The 21,543-nt window shown below is 40.2% G+C and overlaps 1 protein-coding gene across 1 annotated transcript; it reads right to left on the minus strand.

Moving 5' to 3' along the window:
• Positions 1 to 504: 504 nt before the first annotated feature.
• Positions 505 to 19,502, minus strand: LOC140199088 (superoxide dismutase [Cu-Zn]-like). Its single transcript, XM_072260577.1, has 5 exons — positions 19,128 to 19,502; positions 6,818 to 6,911; positions 2,635 to 2,692; positions 1,665 to 1,782; positions 505 to 1,095 (listed from the first exon to the last, which is right to left on the minus strand). Exons 1-5 carry the CDS (start codon positions 19,194 to 19,196, stop codon positions 952 to 954), a joined length of 483 nt encoding a protein of 160 aa, XP_072116678.1. The 5' UTR covers positions 19,197 to 19,502; the 3' UTR covers positions 505 to 951.
• Between the last annotated feature and the right edge of the window lie 2,041 nt (positions 19,503 to 21,543).

The raw sequence follows: 21,543 nt of genomic DNA on the forward strand, positions 1-21,543 counted from the left end.
TCCACTGGTTTGAGAATAAGTCCACTCAAGAAATAATTTTCTGACACGCTTAAAAGGGAAAGCTACTGTTGTGACTTTAGGGACGTAACACAATGCTATTCTTCCTAAATATCTGATGTTCTTTATATAAGGAGGTCATAATGCATGCAATAGTTAAGGATATAGTTGATACTCTTGGCACTATGCTGTACATCAACATTGAAACATGATGGAAGGAAGTTCAGGGACTAGCCCTTTCAGTTTGTAAGGACCAGTACTATAAGTGACTGCGTTGATCCAATGCTGCTTGTGGCTCAATATTTCAGCTTAGCGAAGAAAGTCAAACTGAATAGGGATAGGGGTAATGAACGTTACTGACAATAATGATCCTGAACCAAGTATCTCAGTAAATCAATGTGTTACTTAAGAAATCAGAATAAGTCCTTTAACATATTTAATAACATACATTTAATGTGGTAAAATATTCCAGAGTAAAAGCTAAAATAACTTATGAAATGTAGCAGAATGTTTATTTTTAATCATTAATCAGTGGAACCAAGCAAATATATTTTGACACAGGATAACACAAGAAAATGAATGTTGTATTTTAACAATTGTTATCTGACAGTAACGTATGAGTAAAACATATTGTGAAGTACTTTTACCATAAGATGAAGGTGATTAAATATATATATAGACTCAATATTTAAAATTCTATGTTGTAGCAAAGTTTACAATACAGAGGTCTGCAAGAAAATAGATTAGGCTGTTAACAATCAGTTTTCATAAAAATTCTAAAGGACAGCTGCATGTTTATGGTCAGATTCAAAAATTGATCTGCAATAAAGACTGAAAGACAAATGTGTGAACCTTCTTTAGTATGGACTTTGTTTTCATCTCATCCATAAACAAAGAACATTTACCAATGTACAAAATAGAGTTCTTAGCCCACAATGCAGATAGCTTTATTGTTTAATTGTTTTCTTCTAAGACTTCCTTTGAAATATTGCTCTGACAAATTCCAATCACTCCCCAGGCTATACCAGATCCATTACTTCCTGCTGCAATGTTCTCTTCCTTATCAGCTTTGCCTGGGTCATCTTCATTCTGATGGAGCTTTTAAAAAAATGACCATACTTTCAGTAGTGAAATCAGATATTAAAATATCTATCCAAATTCCAGTAACTTAATATCTGGCATTTTCTTCCCATTGAATAATATACAGAAGGGGCTAATATCTATTGTTGTACGTGGTAGTTGTGTTTTCCCAGGCAATCCTCCGGACACATGTTTTCAAATTTGTTGTTATAGTAAAAGCATGGGCGCTCCTTTGGAATTTAAGGTTTTAGATAAATTATTAATACAATAAACCAGAAGCACATTCAAGGCATTTTTTAATAGAAGAATAGTGTTTTGGAAACGAATCATGCAAGTAAATGGAACTGTGCCAATAATGTTTTCACTCGAAGAGTCATTGTGTTTAAACTGACTATCTCAGGATTTGGATGAATATTGTCCATTGGAAAAATTACACATGATCCAGTGAGTGAAAAAAATGCACCAATTACTATGTATTAATAGATAGCCAAATACTAAATTTCAGTCATCAATAGTCAATTGGTTCTCAAAATCTGCAATTCTTTGTTTTGCATCTTAGCAATGTGCCTACTCAGCCTAGTACCTACCACTAAAGTGCGTCCAATAATAGAATGAATTCCTGTCAGATGGAAATGTGATACCTCCACATCCAGCCTGGCTAAACCATCTTCATTCGCATTTATAACACCCAGGATATCTGCACATCTACAGTGAGTTTAAAATATTTTCCTTTAAAGAATCATGTAATTATATAGGAAAAAGAAAGATAGTTAACCTACTGTATTAATAGAACCTCAGATTTACTGAGGTAGTGTAGTATTTCACAATTTTCGCACATTTAAATTTATATTCCACAAATGTATCTATGTTTCTTACAGCGAGCTCTGTTTGCATCACTATTTCATGGCTAAGATAAGCCACCATGCAAAATACAAACTTTTGTACTTCTAGCAATGACTTTAAAAGTATGACCATTAATTATTGATTGTATATAATGAAACTACAGGTCTAAGAGACCAATATTGATCAAAGTTCCTGAAAAAAAGACATACCATACGTTTTCTGTTCTTTACTGAATATCATTCTCCAGAATTCTTATCAAAGAAGTAGCACATGCTGCAGCTGAAAGAAACACCTCCTAAGCCTTCCTTAAATTGGTGCCTTTCTTTCAAAGAGTAAAGATATAAAGCTTAACTATTTTTCCCCCACTTTGGCTTCTGATAACTTGCACTTGTGGCAGTCAGGGAACTCCTCTCCCATGTACTTTAAAGAGAGGCTATAGCCTCTCACCCTGCACCTCTGAAACAAAATTAATGCAAACAAAATGGAGGCCCAGGATGCTGAAACCAGGCATGCTAGGCCTACATTATATTCTACCTTTTTATGAAACTAAGACAAAATACTCCCATGGAACATTGGAGAAGAAAAACAGCTACCATATCTTACAAATCAGTACCATGAGGCTGAACACCTCTATTAAATATGCAAAATCAATACTCACTTAAAGAAATAGTATTTTAGCTTTATTTTCAGCACTGCCTCTCAAAGAGAACTCACCTCTTCCCTTGTTGCATTTTGTTGGTTGGATTGTAAGGAGGTCCTGCACTTAGCCAATCTGAAACAAATAATTTACTACATGTGCTTCCGTAAATCTAGAAAACTAGAGTTTATTTAGAGGAGAATATAAGAACAGCAAGTATTGATCAATAAACTTTACAGCCATTCACCTCATATGAGCTTAAGCATCATCATCTTTATCATACAGTGACCACAAAATTATTGGACAGATGATACCAGGATTTACAGAATCAAAACAAAGCTGGTACATGCCCTGGTACCACTTTTATAAAATGTTTCTCAATATACCCCCACACATTCTTCAGCCAGCTCCTCAAAAATGTAAGAGTTCAAGTGACATTGACACGAGAAGCTAATTTGCATGTGATGAAAGAGATTGTGAGACACTCAAATAGATTTGCTAAATAGGTTTTCTGGTGGTAGCACTCTTTTCTTCAGGTGTACACTACTGTCTAAATCTTTCCCGTCTTTGTCATCAAATAGCAAATGCCGGTCTTATTTTAGACAATAAGTGCACAGATATGGATGACAGAGCTCAAAGCATTCTTGTGATTTCATTTGGATGATTCCCGCTTCTAGATGATGATTGGTACCACCTACCCCACCCCAAGTCAGTCACTCAACCATTCCTACCCTACGATTCATCACTCCATTTGCATTCTCAATTCACTTGAAAACCAAGAATATAAATTATTCAGTCCTGTAACCTATCACCTCTAGTATCATTTTTATTACAATTATTCTGCTTATGTACATTAACAGTAGAGTCTCTGTCCTCAGCTCTGAGGGGTTTATCTTTTCTTTAAAAGGTCCACACTAGCACAAAATAATCATTCTATTTATCTGCCTTTTCTTATTTTTATTTACATTTAAAAAGGCTCACATAATGCTGCTGGTGATACTGCTTCTGCAGCATGATGGAACAATATTTAAAAAACAACTTTCAAGGTTCTTAAGTCAATGAATAGAATTTCTGAAGACTGAGTTTATCTTAAAGGTATCTCCATCAATTTTTAGCAGCATGTGATGATATGGAACTTCATTTGATCCAGGTTCCCAAATTCACAGCTAGAAGTTTTCTTTGCGACCTTTAGAATGAGGAAAATAATAGGGTACGGTGCAATAAAATTAGACATTCCACTGTCTGATTGTTTGAAAATATTGATGGTTTAGCGGCTAGTTCACCAGTGCTAATTTCATGCTCCCTCAGAGTCAGGATCCTCATTCACATGCTTCCTTTAATTCATCAAAGACCCATTTCTGGCACTTCCTTAAACTGCAGGCTAACTGAACATGTATTATGATTATTATGATTATGATTATGAAGACACGTAGTCCTCTTTTATTGTCATTTAGTAATGCATGCATTAAGAAATGATACAATGGGTAACATATGAAGTATTAATTTGAATATTCAAAAGTCTGGGGGAAAAAAATCAGCCAGTAGGGTAGAAAAATTGTGACCCAAAGGTGGGAGGAGGGAGGAGTGAGGAAAGATGGCACCAGCAGGTTCTGCAGATCCAGGCGACTTCTTCTAGTTCGTCCACGAAACAGCGTATTTCTCTTCTCTTATGTCTTTCTTTACTTTACAAGGTGGTTGTGGTTCTATTGGAGTCTACAGTTCAAATTATGGTTATCATTAAGTAGTGGGTTTAAGGACTGACTATGCAGCCTAGCACTTCGCTATCTCCAGGAACGGCCTGGAAAACACACGCCCTTGGGGCTGGGAGTTCGGAAGTCAGGGAGCAGTCCTGTGGATGACCTATTTCCCCAATGATTTTGCCAACTGAAACATAGAGACTGGAACAGCAAGACAACAGGCAGCATGTTTGCTAGTGGCCAGCTGCTGTTGGAGGAAGGCCCCTGTACTCGAGCAATCCCTCTCTTTTTCAACGGAGAGTGAGAGCCTAATCGGTTCTCAAGAAGGGTTAGTGGTAGGGGGGCTTGAAGAAGCGACACAGAAGATTGTAACAACGGAACAGTGAGTTGCTGATCTCTGTTCTCGTTGTTGCAGGAGTGACCTCTCTCTCCCTCGCTGAAGAGAGAGAGAGTCTGTCTGAGATACCAATGTGCTGGTTTGTGGACTGCAGTTTTGATGGTCTGGATCAAGGATTCTGCTGGTGGGGAGTGGGAGGGGGTTGATACTTTAGCTGCTGCTTGTACAAAGAGGAGGAAGGGCTTCAATGTTTCTATTATTCATTCAATGGGGTTTCTTGTTTCGTGGATGTCTGTGAAGAGTACGAACTTCAGGTTATTTATTGTATACATACTCTGATATTAAAACTAACCTTTGAACTTTTGCTGGATTAACAGTTTTATTGTAACCAGAATGCCATTAAATTGCTGTTGAACATCAAGATCTGTTACTTTAGAAGCCACTTCTCCTAATACAACTATGATATTGATTGTGATATCCCCTGTTAGTTTAATTTTTTTTGTAGCTTGTGCCTTATTGCATGTTTTTTTTTAAATCTCTCTCAGGATCTGTCCTAATTTGTGCCATTTTTCCTTTATATACATTGACCAAACTCTAAGAATTTGCACGGGCTCAGGTTGTTTTAGCAATTATAGATTGAACTTTTATAATTAAATACAGAAGTCTGAGAGAATGAAGTCACAGGATTAGCCATGTTTACTCTATAGCAGAACAGGTTCCAAGGGTCATATGACATCATCCTACTTCTGTTTGTTACATTTCGTTAAACTTTGGTACCTGGCAGTTTATAGATCTGTCCACTCTTTCCAATGCCATTGATCTCAAAAAGGAGACTGGACTCATCTTTTCAAGCTAATTTTAAGTGTCTCTTATTCTGACATAAGAGGTTGGCAACTCTCTTGAAGCAGCCTTTTGCCGAAATATGCCAAATCAGCTTTCAGGCTATCCTTCACCCTCACAGTTACTGCTGTCAAATGGACTAACTTTCACAGATAATTTTTCTCCATTTCCATTCCGAGTCCCCTAACTCTGAACATTATTAGTCACTCCAAGACCATTTTGGTCCAAAATCTAATACTAGATTCAATTTCCAAGGATAACAAAGAGTCAACTATATTACCATCAGTCTACTTAGGGAAGTGGGAGCAAGGATATTTGGGCCGTTACAGTGGTGAATCAGATGGGTTTCTATATTCATGTCGCTGGAGTTTCAGAGAAGCTCAGAAGGATTTTTAACAAACACCAAATCCCTGGTTTTTCAAACCTATAAACACACTCAGACAGAAACTTGTCCACTCCAAGGATCCTACACCCAAACATAAGCACAGCAATATTGTATATGCTACCCAATGCAATGAACACTGCACAGGTCTGTATCTCAGTGAGACAAAACACCACTTCACAAATGGGTGGCCCGACATAGGAGAGTTAACGCCTCAGGTCAACACTCGACTGTATATCGATACCTAAAGGACAGTCCTTTGGTGATAACAATGTTCACATTTTGGACAGGGAGGACAGGTAGTTTGAAAGAGGGGTTGAAGAAGCCATCGTTGTCACACTGGAAAACTCATCCCTGAGCAGAGGGGATGGGGTAAACATCACCTATCAGCTACTTATAATGCAATCCTAACATCTCTACCCCACAACAGTTCACACCTCCATTTATGCAAAGATAAGACTAATGACCCTCTCATTACCTCTATGACTCTTAATAACTCTCTTGTGATTGCTATACCTTTTGAAAAAATTCATCGAGCTTATAAGCCTGAAAAACCCACCATGGATCAGAATTGAAGAAGCCTCTTGGATAAGTGGCGAAATAGACAACACAGCAAATCCAGTTGTCTTGATTTACTACTGCTTGATATACAACAACCTGATTGACTGAGAACCTTCAGACATGTATTCAAAAGAGAAATACTTTTTTTCCCTGAACGTAGAAAAACATTTGGGGGGAAAAAAAATCACAATCCGTATTGTGGGTATTAGTATTTTTAATTCCAGTGTTAACTAACTACTTAAATTTAAATTCCAATCTGTTACATCTATTTATTCATTTATTTCATCCTTCAGGTCATTAGTTAGGGATTCTGGATTCTATCTGATTAACTCGACTCCGAGACCTATGGGGTATGGGAGTTAAGTTAATCAGCTAGGACCTACATAATTAACTTTTGATTTTTTTTCTGTAATGCTCAAGCACTGGAAATATGTATGTTATACCATTTGTTATGTCACCAAAACTGTGGACATGGAGTTCATGCCTTCCTGGGGGCAGTCCAGAAAATTCCCCCTTTATGGTCAAATATCCACCTTCCTACAAAAAAAAATCACATGTTGGTATTGGTAGCTGGTTTAATGAAAGCAGTTTTTATGACTTGACAATGTACCAAATGCTTTAGATGGCTGGTCCACATACTTCAAAATGCTGAGAAAGTGCCCTTGGAACTGTATAATATCTGCTCATCATTTTACATCGAATTAATTCAAAATGTATATATAATCATATGGGGAAAACATTATGATTTAGCAATTGACATCAGTAAAGTGTTTTCATGCCAGTGTGAAAATGGATTAACATTTGAGCATAAATTATTGCAGTGCCAAAAGACTCAGCCAAGATATACAAAGTTCACTCAAAATAAAGACACAAAAAATGTAATATAAATTAAATGAGAACAAATAAAATCTGTTTGAAGAGATTTGAGGATAACTGCAAAGGTGCAGTCAGTAAAATTTTCAAATAAAGGTGTCACAAGCACAAAAAAAACGTATTTGGAAACAAAAGTGTGCAGATGCTGAAAATCCAAGCAACACACACAAAATGCTGACCCGAAACGTCAAGTGTACTCTTTTCTATAGATGCAAGCACGAGGAATTCTGCAGATGCTGGACATTCAAGCAACACACATCAAAGTTGCCGTTGAAGAGGTACAGTCGACGTTTCAGGCCGAGACCCTTCGTCAGGACTAACTGAAAGAAGAGCTAGTAAGAGATTTGAAAGTGGGGGGGGGGGGGGAGATCCAAAATGATAGGAGAAGACAGGAGGGGGAGGGATGGAGCCAGGAGCTGGACAGGTGATTGGCAAAGGAGATATGAGAGGATCATGGGACAGGAGGCCCAGGGAGAAGGAAAAGGGGGGGGGACCCAGAGGATGGGCAAGGGGTATAGTCAGAGGGACAGAGGGAGAAAAAGGAGAGTGAGAGAAAGAATGTGTGTATATAAATAACGGATGGGGTACAAGGGGGAGGTGGGGCATTAGCGGAAGTTAGAGAAGCCAATGTTCATGCCATCAGGTTGGAGGCTACCCAGACGGAATATAAGGTGTTGTTCCTCCAACCTGAGTGTGGCTTCATCTTTAAGACTGTACCTCTTCCTAGAGATGCTGCCTGGCCTCTTTTCTATAGATGCTGAGTTCCTCCAGCAGTTTGTGTGTGATACATTTCTGAATTTGTAATATGGGTTTTAAATCTATTGAGAAAGCCCTTATTCAGCAGTATTACTTGAATGGAGAGAAGAATGCATCTGAAGTCCTTGTCCTTAAAATACATGATTTACTAGATTTTATTTTGAAATTGTTAAGCATTATCTCAGATTTTTGGTGTTTGAATTTTTTGTGACCTCACAAAAAATGCGAAAACATTCAGAGAGGTTTAGTGATCGAGAAAAAATTGACAAATGAAATATGATGTGGGAAACTGTGAAGTCATTCACTTGTTAAGAATTATAATGGAGAAAGGCTGTAGAAGGCTGTGGCACAAAGGGATTATGCATTCAATGTGGAAAGCTAGCAGATGAGCACAGCAGGTAATCAAAAGTGCTAACAGAATGCTGGCTTTTATATTAAGGTGGAACACAGAAACAGTGTGTTACTGCAACAGTTACTGCAACTGCACAAGGCATTAGAAAGGCAGATGGAATACTGTGAAGAATTTTGATCTTCTCATTCAAGGAAACTTGTAATTGGAGAATTTTATCACAGAAAAATTCACTAGGAGATCCTGGGTATGGAGGGATTAAGCTATATGGAAAAGTTGAACAGATTGAGTGTGTACCCATCGAAAAATGAGAAGCAATCTCTTTGAAATAGGATAAAAATTAAGAAGATGTTTCCCTTCAAAGGAGAGTTCAAGAGCAAGGGGGATCCCATTTATCACTAGTAGGTAAGTTATTGGAAGCTATCTGAGGGACCGGATAAATAAGTATTTGGATATACAGGGACTGATTGGGGGTAGTCAACATAATTTTGTGCATGGTAAATCATGTCTAATCAATCTTATAGTTTTACAAAGAGGTTACCAGGAAAGTTAATGAAGGAAAGGAGGTGGATGTTGCCTATATGGACTTTAGCAATGCCTTTGATAAAGTCCCGCATGGGAGCTTGGTCAAGAAGGTGCAGTCGCTTGTCATTCAGAATGAGGTAGTAAATTGGAGTAACATTGGCTTCCCAGAAGAAGCCAAAGAGTGGTAGTAGATGGTTGTCTCTCTGACTGTAATTTGTGCTGGGTCTGTTGTTGTTTGTCATCTATGTCAACCAACTGGATGATAATATGGTAAACTGGTCAGCAAATTTGCAGATGACACCAAGATTATGGGCATAGTGGACAGTGAGGAAGGCTATCAAAGCTTGCAGTTGGATCTGGACCAGCTGGAAAAATGGCAGATGGAATTTAATGCAGACAAGTATGAGGCGTTGAACTTTGGGAGGTCAAACCAGGGTAAGACTTAGTGAATGATTGGGCACTGAGAAGTGCGGTACAACAGAGGGGCCTGGAAATACAGATCCATAATTCTTTGAAAGTGACATCACAGGTAGATAGGATTGCAAAGAGAGCTTTTGGCACATTGGCCTTCATAAATCAAAGTATTGACTACAGGGGTTGGGATGTTATGTTGAAGTTGTATAAATCAATAGTGAGGCATAATCTGGAGTAGACATAGAAATCTAGAGCACATTACAGGCCCTTCAGCCCACAATGTTGTGCCAACCATGTAACCTACCCTAGAAACTGCTAAGAATTTCCCTACCGCATAGCCCTCTATTTTTCTAACCTCTATATACCTATCTAAGAGTCTCTTAGAAGACCCTATCCCTCTCTACCACCATCGCTGGCATTACATTACATGCACCCACCACTATCTGTGAGAAACTTCTCTGACATCCCCCTTGTACCTACTTCCAAGCACCTTATAAATAATGCCCCATTGTGTTAGCTATTTCAGCCCTGGGAAAAAGCCTCTGGCTATCCAAATGATCAATGCCTCTCATCATCTTATACACTTCTATCAGGTTAACTATCATCTTCCATCAATCCAAGGAGAAAAGACTGTTCACTCAACCTATTCTCATAAGGCATGCTCTCCAATCCAGGCAACATCCTTGTAAATCTCCTCTGTACTCTCCATAGTATCCACATACTTCTTGTAGTGAGGTGACCAGAATTGAACACAGTTCTCCAAGTGGGGTCTAACTAAGGTCTTATGTAACTGTAACATTACCTCACGACTCTTGAACTCAATCCCATGGTTGATGAAGGTCAACACATCATCCACCTTCTTAACAACCCTGTCAATCTGTGCAGCAGCTTTGAATGTCCTACGGACGTGGACCCCAAGATCTCACTGATCCTCCACACTACCAAGAATTTTACCATTAATATTATATTCTGTCTTCAAATTTGACCTACTGAAATGAACCACTTCACACTTATCTGGGATGAACTCCATCTACCACTTCTCAACCCAGTTCTGCATCCTCTTGATGTTATGCTGTAACTTCTGACAACCATCCAGACTATCCACAACACCCCCAACTTTTGTATCATCAGCAAACTTACCAACCCATCCCTCCACTTCCTCATCCAGGTCATTTATAAAAATCACAAAGAGGAGGGGTCCCAGAACAGATCCCTGCAGAACACCACTAGTCACTGTCCTCCACGTAGAATATGAACCATCTACAACCACCATTTGCCTTCTGTAGGCAAGCCAATTCTGGATCCACAAAGCAACGTCTCCTTGGATCACATGCCTCATTACATTCTGAATGAGCCTTGCATGGGGAACCTTATCAAATGCCTTACTGAAATCCACATACGTGTGCAGTTCTGGTCAGCTACCTACAGGAAAGGTATCAATAAAATTGAAAAGAGTACAGAGAAAATTTCCAAGGATGTTGCCAGGTCTTTAGGACCTGAGTTTTAGGGAAAGGTTGAATAGGTTAGGACTTTATTCCATGGAGCATAAGAGAATGAAGGGAGATTTGACAGAGGTATACAAAATTATGAGGGGTATAGATAGGGTAAATACAAGCAGACTTTTCCACTAAGGTTGGATGAGACTAGAACTAGAGGTCAAGGGTTAAGGGTGAAAGATGAAATGTTTTGGGGAACGAGGGGGAACTTCTTCACTCAGAAGATGCTAACTGTGTGAAAAAAACTACCAGTGGAAGTGGTGAATGTGGGTTCAATTTCAACATTGAAGAAGTCTGGAAGTCTGGATAAGTGCATGGCTGAGAGGGGTATGGAAGGCTATAATCCAGTAAATGGGACTGGGCGGAATAGTTCAGCACACACTAATTAGGCCGAAGAGCCTGTTTCTGTGTTGTTGTTCTCTATGACTGAGATGCGGAAGAACTTCTTACCCTAAAGGATTGAGTCTTTGGAATTTCTTGACACAGAAGTTGTGCAGGAATTCCAAACATATTGAATGAAGATTGACATTTAAATCAGCAAGGGAGTCAATGCTTATAGGCGAAGGGGGCAGCAACATTGATGAGGAAATTTGGATTAGTCACAATTTCATTGAATAACAGAAGCAGGCACAAGAGCTGAATTGTTCACTTGTTCCTATTTCTTATAGAAGCAATGCCAGTTGCCGCTGACATTGAAGAAAGCTCGTTATAAGGATCTAGCAGGCAATGGAGTGAAGACTTTTGCTTTTCTAATACCAAGAAATGTTCTATATCAATTACTTGGTATCATCAAATCAACTGAGCAATCAATGACAGTAATGATTTCTCTTGGACAGCAAATCAGAAAATATAATTTTTAACTATTCATTTTTCAGTGTTAAGTGAAGTCTCAACACAGCCTGCAGTGCCCATCGAGTGCACTATGTATGGAGCCTGCAGTTTGGTAGGGTCCTTCAATGAGGCAAAGGCAATATGCAGTTTTTTATTCAAAAAGATTAAATTATAGTGCAATAAAACTCCTAATTCAATATTTGTGGGACTCTACACTTGTATTTTTTATATGCTACTCAGTAATCTAAGTTCTCCAGTGAAAATTTGGTGAGCTTAAAAAAAGAGTGGGAAATAAAAGCACATCACACCCTGGTTTTGGCTGCATTCTCAGCTAAGAGATGAAAAGTTGGACCCAGCTACACTCAGGATCACCAGCACTGGCCGACACCCAACTGCACTCTGGACTGTCAGCTCACATTCTGGACTAATGAGTGAGCCAGATGCCAAAGTAGCATGATTGCTGAACAATTACTTTTTACTGTAACTCGTCTTCTGCAAGCAGGAAGTAGCATTATTGAATTGAATTGAATCAAATTATTTATTGATTATTGAATGATCTTTATTGTCATTATACATGGGTACAATGAAGCTCTGTTTGGCTTCCTCTCAGGCAATTAAATAAAGTGGTAGATAAAAACAAGACAGTAACAGAAAAACAGTATTAAATAGATAAGTAACAGAAAATAAGTTGCAGCAGCACCAGAATATCACAGTAATGCACAAAGTGCCGTTAGAGCAAGTATCTGAGTCCTTGTGTGTGCTCACAGTTTCAGTCATTGTTCTGTGGGAGTGGTGTGATGGAGGCCACAGCTCTGGGATAGAAGCTGTTCCTCAGTCTATTTGTTCTGGCTTTTAGTGTCCTGAACCTTTTGCTGGACGGCAGCGGGTCAAACAGGGAGTGGCCGGGCTGTGTGGTGTCTCTGGTTATGCTGATTGCTTTCCTCCTGAGTCTGCTGGAATAGATGGTGTCCAGTCCTGGGAGCTCCATCCTGACATGGCAGGGCACCTGAGAGATGGCACATCCTATACCATCCTAGGCCACCAAAGACATCTGCTGGAGGAGCCTGAACATCATCAGAACTCTGCAGTCCACCTTCATGTCTGGTTGTGTTGTTTGGCAAATTTAAGGAGGTAGTCACCCTACCGCCCAAGAAAATGCAATTAGGGTGGCAGGGTGACTGCTATACAGGCCTTTAAAAAAGCAGAATGGGTAACATGGGAACAGAATCCATCCCTCAAAATTGCCAGACAGGTTGATAGGGTGGTTAAGGAGGTGTATGGTGTGTTGGCCTTCATTAGTCAGGGTATTGAGCTCAAGAACTGTGAGGTAATGTTGCAGCTCTACAAAACTCTGGTTAGATCACACTAAAGAGTACTGTGTTCAGCCTTTTACCTCATTATAGGAAGGATGTGGAAGCTTTAGGGAGGGTGCAGAGGAGACTACCCAGGATGCTGCCTAGATTAGTGAGCATGTCTTAGGAAGAATGCTTGAGTGAGTTAGGGCTTTTCTCTTTGGAGCAAAGGAAGATGAGAGGTGACTTGATAGAGGAGCATAAAATGATAAAAGGCAGTGATAGAATGGACAGCTATTAGTTTATCCCCTGCAGCAGAAATGGTTAATGCGAGAGGTCATAATTTTAAGGTGATTGGAGGAAAGTATAGGGGGACTTAGATATAGGTAGATATTTTACAGAGAACAGCAAGTGCATGGAATGTGCTGCCAGAGGTGGTGGTAGAGACAGATACATTAGGGGACATTTAAGACTCTCTTAGATAGGCACATGGATGAAAGAAAAATGGTTATGCAGGAGGGAACATTAGATTAATGCTGTAGTAGTTAGAACAGTACAGGCCTTTCGGTCCACGATACTGTGCCGGAACTTTATGTATGAATGTCATATAAGGATTGTTGATAATTTTAAAATCTCTTTTGGGGTGAAAATGGTTACATGCCATTCTATGTCTTACTGGACACAAACTAGAAATGATTCCAAGGATTTATTGATGTAAAAAGGACACTGAGTTCCTCCAGTAGATTGTTGCTCCTGTTAGTCACCCTGTTGCGTGCTGGTCAGGGAAGGAACAGGAATATAAAACAGATATATGAGGCACTGAGGAACTGGTGCAGGAGCAGCGTTTTAGGTTTTTGGATCACTGGAATCTCTTCTGGGACAGGGATGATCTGCACACGAGGGACTCCTTAACTGGAGGGGAACCAGTATCTGGGTCAGGAGGTTCATTAGTGCTACTTATGAATGTTTAAATTAGTTTGGCCAGGGAATGGGAACCAGAGCACTAAGTCAGAATTCAGAGGGATTGAGAGGAACGTAGATATCATGACCAGAATGAACAGGCAGGTGTAAACTAGTAGAAACAAAGAGGTGGACAGTTTGGAGGTGTGTATTTTAATGCTAGGGTGATGGAAAAGTGATGTAGTAGCCTTAACAGAGACTTGGTTGAGTGAAGAACAGAAATGGATGCTTGATGTTCCATGGTTTCAAGGTTTTGGAAAAGAAAGAGGAGGTAAAGAGATGGAGGGTATCGGCTAAGGGGAGTTGCACTATTAATCAGGGACAATATTACACCTGCATTTGGAAAGGGACATAATGGAAGGCACATCCACTGAGTCTATATAGGAATACAGTGATGCTACAGAACTCCCATCTCCCAAGAGCCACTGGGACATTGAGGAATATTCAGGAAGATTAAGAAAAGGTGCAAAAACAAGAGGGATGTTTTGATGGATGACTTCAAGTTCCCTATCTAAGCTACTGTCCAAGAAGCGTAGACACAGAATTTGTTAGATGCATCCAGAAACATTTCTTAAATGAATATGCAGATAGTCTATAAAGAGGAAAGACCATACTGAACTTGGAGTTGGGTAATGAATCTGGCCAGATGACTAACCTTACAGTGGGTGAATAGTGATCACAGTTCTATATGTTTAAAGATTGTTAAAGATAAGAATGAGTAAAGACCTTCCAGTTGAGTTTTAAAGTGGAGCAGGGAAAATTACAATGGTACTAGGCAGGAAATAGGAGAGATAATTGGGAGGAATGTTTCATGGGCAAGTCCATGTCTAACATGTGGAGGGTGTTTAAGATTAACTGCAGAGTAAAGGACTGATATATTCAGCAAAAAACAGAATGACAACGATAGTGAGGTAAGGGAAACTTGGATGTCAGATTTATGAAGCTAAAATTAAACAGGGCCCTTGAGGACTACAATGTTTATCATTCATTTCGTGGATGTCTGTGAAGAGTACGGACTTCAGGTTATTTACTGTATGCATACTTTGATATTAAAATTAACCTTTGAACTTTTGCTGGATTAACAGTTTTATTGTAACCAGAATGCCATTAAATTGCTGTTGAACATCAAGATCTGTTACTTTAGAAGCCACTTCTCCTAATACAACTGTGGTTTTGCTTGTGATATCCCTCATTAGTTTTTTTTTGCAGCTTGTCTCTTATTGCATGTTTTTTTTTAATCTCTCTCAGGATCTGTCCTAATTTGTGTCATTTTTCCTTTATATACATTGACCAAACTGTAAGAACTTGCATGGGCTCAAGTTATGTTTTAGCAATTATAAACTGAACTTTTATAATTAAATACAGAATTCTGAGAGAATGAAGTCACAGGATTAAGGCAGATAAGGCTCCAGGGCCTGACGGGTTGTACCCCAGGTTATTGATAGAGGCAAGAAATGAGACTGCCAAGGCCCTGACCAATACTTTGCGTCCTCTCTAGCCATAAGCAAAGTCCTGAAATACTGGTAAGTAGCTAATGTTGTTCCATTATTCAAGAAAGGAAAAAAAGTATAATTCTGGAAACAACAGACTGGTCAGTTTCACATTAGTGGTAGGAAAGTTTAGTGGGAAGGATTCTTAGGAGTAGGATTTATGAGCATTTGGCTTTGTGCAGGCAAGCCATGTCTTCCCAACGTAATTGTTTTGAAGTGACAATGCTGATTGATGAAAGTAAAGCTGTGGGTGATGCTGCATGGATTTTATTATGGCATTTGACAAGATCCCTCATGGGAGGCTCAGCTAGAAGATGAAGATGCATGGGATCCACAGTGAATTAACCATTTCCATTCAGAATTGGCTTACCCATAGAAGATAGAGGGTAGTGGTCAATGGACTTATTCTGGCTGGAGGTCTGTGACTATTGGTGTTTCATAGGGCTCTGTAGTGTGTTCTCTGCTGTTCATGATATATGTATAAATGATTAAAAATATAGATGGATGGACAGCAAGTTTGCAGATGTAAAAATTGGTGGTGTTGGGGATAGCATAGAACAGGTGTCCCCAACCTTTTTTGCACTGCGGACCGGTTTAATATTGACAATATTCTCGCAGACCAGCCGACCGGCGGGGGGGGGGGGGGGGGGGAGATGTTGAGGTAGGGTTAAACTCACCTCAACATGTCTTTTACAGTTAGGGTTGCCAACTTTCTCACTCCCAAATAAGGGACAAAAGTAGCAATCAAATCCCAGGACACTTTACCCCAGGAAAGACTACCATGACCATGAAGCCTTGCGCGGGCACCTGTGTGCGCATGAGCGTACGTACTGATTCCACTCGCCCCCCCCAACAAATCGGTTTTGCCCTCATCTTCCCGACTATACTGTACATACATTATTTCTACTTTATATAGGCTGTGTATTTATCATATCATTCCTGCTTTCACTATATGTTACTGTTATTTATTTTTGGTTTTATGTGTTATTTGGTATGAATTGGTAGGTTATCTTTTGGGTCTGGGAAAGCTCAAAAAATTTTCCCATATAAATTACTGGTAATTACTTCTTCGCTTTATGCCATTTCGGCACGAAAGGTTTCATAGGAACGTTCTACCTTAGCAGGGGAAGTACGGGACACACCAATTTAGCCCACTATATGAGATGTCCTGGCAAATATGGGACAGTTAGCAACCCTATGTTCAAGTTCAACAGTGCATGACAGGGAATGAAGAAAGGTGCAGCTGACTCATATTGTTTCCTCACGGGCCAGTAGCACATGCTTTGCGGCCCGGTACCGGTCCGCAGCCCGGTGGTTGGGGACTGCTGCATAGAAGACTCGCAAAGGATATAGTTAAGCTTCAGATATGGGTGAAAAACAGCAGATGGGAGTTTAACCTAACGAAATGTGAAGTGCTGCACTTTGCGAGATCAAATACAAGGAACAGTGCAGTTAATGGCAAGACCCTTAACCTTGCAGATATGCAGAGGAATCTGAGATCAAACACAAGGGACAGTACAGTTAATGGCAAGACTCTTAACGGTGCAGATGTGCAGAGGAATCTTGAGGTCCAAATGCATGGCTCCCTGAAAGTGGCTATACAGGGGGATAGGTTGGTAAAGAAGGGAAACGTCTGTGGTTAACAAGGCATACAGTGCATTGGCCTTCATCAATCGTGGGATTGAGTTTAAGAGCCGAGAGGTAATGTTGCAGCTGGTCAGACCCCATTTGGAATATTGTGCTCAGTTCTGGTCGCCTCACTACAGTAAGGACGTGGAAACCATAGTAAGGGTGCAGAGGAGATTTACAAGGATGTTGCCTGGATTGGGGAGCATGCCTTATGAGAATAGGTTGTGTGAATTTGGTCTTTTGTCCTTGGAGTGATGGAGGATGAGAGGTAACCTGATAGAGGTGTACAAGATGAGAGGCATTGATTATGTGGATGTCAAGAGGCTTTTCCACAGGGCTGAAATGGCTAGTACAAGAGGGCACAGCTTTAAGGTGCTTGGAAGTAGGTACAGAGGAGATGTCAGGGGTAAGTTTTTTTTTAAACGCAGAGAGTGGTGAGTGCATGGAATGGGTTGCCAGCAGCAGCGGAAACAATAGGGTCTTTTAAGAGACTCCTGGATGGCTACATGGAGCTTAGAAAAATGAGGGCTATTGGTAAAGCCTAGGTAGTTCTAAGGTAGGGACATATTCGGTACAGCTTTGTGGGCTGAAGGGCCTGTATTGTGCTGTAGGTTTTCTATTTCATACATGCCTAGATTAGTCAAAGAATTAAGCTGAAGAATTAGAAGGTAATGTTGCAACTTTATAAAACTCTAGTTAAAGTTTTACACTGAGTTTTGGTTGCCCCATTATAGGAAAGATGGAGACTTTGGAGAGGGTGAAAAAGAGGCTTACAAGGATTCTGCCTATATTAGAGGACATGTGCTTTACTAGGTTGGACAAACTTTTGTTGTTTTCTCTGGAGCAGTAAAAGCAGAGGGGAGATATGATAGGTCTGTAACATTGTGAGAAGCATAGACAGCCAGTATCTTTTTTTCCCTAGGGTTGAAATGTCTTATACCAGAAAGCATGTTTTTTTTAAGATGAGAGGGATTAAGTTCAAAGGAGACATGCAAAATAAGTTCTAGGCGCCTGGAATCTATTGGCGGGGGTGGTGGTGGAGGCAAATACAATAAAGTTAATATATGTGTAGGAAACTGAAATATATGGACATGGTGTAGACAGAAGGGACGAGTTAGATATTTGATTACTAACTTAATTAGATCGGCACGACACTGTGTCTCAAAGAGCGTGTTACTGTGCTATACTGTTCTACCCAGGTTGAGTGGCTCCTTACGGTCGCGGGGGTGGGGGATTACAGGGCTTCTGTGAACTCCCTCCGATCCTTGTGCGCTGATTTCGATCAGTGCTGCAGAAACGCTTAAGACCCAACTTGCCGAATTCAAACACGATTTCTACAGTTCATGGGTAAACAGCGATCAACGCCGGTTTCATCCGCAAACTTTTGGTGTAAATAAAAATCTGTAGTTATTTAAATTTTTGAAAGAAAAATAAAACGTTAAGAAAACAGCATCTGTGAAAAGAGTTCTGACCCTCATCTTTCAAAAGATGCTGCTAGGCTTACAAACAAACTGTTAGTCACGATCAATCAGATATAAAAGAAGCAAAAATACTTTAGACTTGAGCAGGCTCTGGCCATCGTCAAATCAGATCATACGTTAAAATTTTCACCAATTCACCTGATTCCGTGGACATGGGTTTATAAATGAGACGGAAAACTGGTAAACATCGAATTAATGGCATTGTTTGTAGCTCGGCTTTTGTTTGTACACGAATTGAAATTTGAAGCCTGTCGCCACCTTCACGACCACGCCATCAGCAAATGATTACACTTGTAAAAAGAGGCAACACTGGGCTTCTTTCGGGTGTCAACTATTCAACTATTTGGAAGTGAGCCGACGATTATAATTTGAAGATAACCTGAGAATGGGTACAGCCGGTTTACTGGGATCGGTAAGGGAGATAAAAGCTGGAAAAAAAATCAAAGGTGGCGTATAAAACTTTCTATACATGGGTTTCCACGTGAAACCGCGGGGAAATTGGTTCTTTCTGTGCAGGGCGGGAATTAACACCATCACAACCAAGATTCAGCAGACAACAGGTTCTTCAGCACGGAATCCAGCGGAGATCCCACTTTTCTCCCATAGTTTCCCCAGATGTTACCTTCAAAAAAGCGTGACCGCGATTTGAAAACTCACGTTTAATTCGAAACGAACGACGCCAAATGCACGAAAGAAACCGGTCAATATACAAATAGCCTTCACCATGCTGTCTCAACTCCACCCAAACGTAGGCACGTCCGCACTTGCGCAAAAAGCCGCAGCGCAACGCGGTAATGTATCAATTTCCGTAAAAACACGCGTTCCCATAACGAGATTCTACGGATTGAAGTCACCACTCACCCGCATTTGACTCAATTTTTAGAATTTCGTTCATGGCCGATATTTATTTTCAATACAACACTCCAGAAAGGAGCAACACACACACAAAATGCTGGTGAACGCAGCAGGCCAGACAGCATCCATAGTCGACGTTTCGGGCCGAGACCCTTCATCAGAAGGAAGAATTCCCCCCCCCCCCCCCCGATTTTTGGACTTAGCCCGTTTCTTACTGGATACACTTTGCGGCGCCTGCGTTTTTCGTAGGTATTGGAGCATTGAAAGATTTTGAATTTTCGTGTTTTATTCTTAAGAAATTGGATGTCTTTTTTTATACTGTCAGTTTTGAACTAGCCACATTTGATATTGATCAAATCCTGAGTTAAGAATTAAAATTGCCCTTAGTCACTTGTAAAAACGCCGAGTAATGCCAGTCTTAAATGGAAACGTCGAGATCAAATAATGTAGCATCTGTCCACAAAACTACTCTACAGAGTATTCTACACTATGATCACCCCCTCTACATTTGATTTTATAAAGCGGAGGCAAATCGTGAATGCCAATTCAATATACTTAACTGGGAGAAGTGCGAGTGCATTGCTACTTACAGCACCTGTAAAGACTGATATGATAACCATATAACAATTACAGCACGGAAACAGGCCATCTCGGCCCTTCTAGTCCCTGCCGAACTCTTACTTTCACCTAGTCCCACCGACCTGCACTCAACCCTTAACCCTCCATTCCTTTCCTGTCCATATAGTTGTCCAATTTAACTTTAAACCTCGAACATGCCTCAAACACTTTTGCTGGAAGCTCATTCCACACAGCTACTACCCTCTGAGTAAAGAAGTTCCCCCTCATGTTACCCCTAAACTTTTGCTCTTTAACTCTCATGTCCTCTTGTTTGAATCATCCCCCACTCTCAATGGAAAAAGCCTATCCACATCAATTCTATCTATCCCCCTCATAATTTTAAATACCTCTATCAAGTTCCCTCTCAACCTTCTACATTCCAAAGAATAAAGACCCAACTTGTTCAACCTTTCTCTGTAACTTGGGTGATGAAACTCAGGTAGAAAAAGACACTATCCTGCATTGCTCACTCAGTGGAATAACAGGCTGGACCAGAATACAACAGTCATACCACTCAGGGACTTAGACTATATTATTTTTCTTTGTGACTTTTTTTTCCTGAAATCATAACTACATGTGCAATCAACACACGTAAAAGTTGCCAGTGAACGCAGCAGGCCAGGCAGCATCTCCAGGAAGAGGTACAGTCGACATTTGGGGCTGAGACCCTTCATCAGGACAAATCTGCAGATTTCCTTGTGTTTGCGTTTTAAATTCACTATATGTGCAATGTTGTGTGCTGGCACTAGCCCAGTGGAACAGTTTCATTTGGCAATATCCATATGTGGTTGAAAGATAATTAAACTTGTAAACAAAGGGAAAGAAATGATGGAGAGAAAGCCAAGATTCCTTCTGATGATTGACTGGCACTTCTTCCAGTCGTGTGTACTACATTGATTGTAGTCGGGGCTGTATGGTTGCATGACAGTTAGCATAATACTTCACAGCAACAGTAATTGCAAGATCAGGATTAAATTCCACCACTGTCTGTAAGGAGCTTGTATGTTCTCACAGATGATGTGGTTTCCTCCCAAATTCCAAAAGATGTTATGTATGAATTAGGGCTAGCAAGTTGTGGCACTGTATAATGTTTAATCCTAATTATCAGTGCTAATGACAAGGGCTCATCTATATTAAAGAAACTAAAAGTAGGTTGATCCTCCTTGCAGTATACTGCCAATCAGCCTAGGCTTCCATTACTAGTACTTGACTTTTGTTCAGACTCTGACCCCTTTCTCAATTTGTATCAAATACTGGGTTTTGAAGTAAATATTTCCCTCTTTGCTCCACCTATTCCTTCCTAAAACACTCACTTTTCCAGTTCTTATGACGAATTCTTTGACCCAAAACAAAGACAGTTAATCACTTTCAAGGTCTGCATTTGTACTAGGTGTTTAATTAGTTGTCATATGAGTGGGGTGTCCAGGGAGGGGTAGCACTTCTGGTGAAGGGGCCTGTCATGTCCATTCCCGGGTAGCTCACTCACCTTTGGTCCCCATTGCATGTATAGCTCTCAGCTGTGGTTCCAAGTAGCTGTTTGCATGTGACAGCAGCCACATGCCAGTACACCACTTCCAACAGATGGGTTAAACTACATGAG

Source organism: Mobula birostris, chromosome 6 (genome assembly GCF_030028105.1).
Source record: "Mobula birostris isolate sMobBir1 chromosome 6, sMobBir1.hap1, whole genome shotgun sequence".
Classification (NCBI taxonomy): domain Eukaryota; kingdom Metazoa; phylum Chordata; class Chondrichthyes; order Myliobatiformes; family Myliobatidae; genus Mobula; species Mobula birostris.

Bases quoted from the DNA above. Each gene is read 5' to 3' on its own strand.
- LOC140199088 (XM_072260577.1), bottom strand. From the start codon at position 19,196: ATGGTGAAGGCTATTTGTATATTGACCGGTTTCTTTCGTGCATTTGGC. The intron at 6,912-19,127 runs GTGAGTTTTCAA...TTTTTTTTGTAG, and splicing joins TCGTTCGTTTCGAATTAAAC to GAAGGTGGATATTTGACCAT. The intron at 2,693-6,817 runs GTATAACATACA...TATTTGTTTCAG, and splicing joins TTTTGGTGACATAACAAATG to ATTGGCTAAGTGCAGGACCT.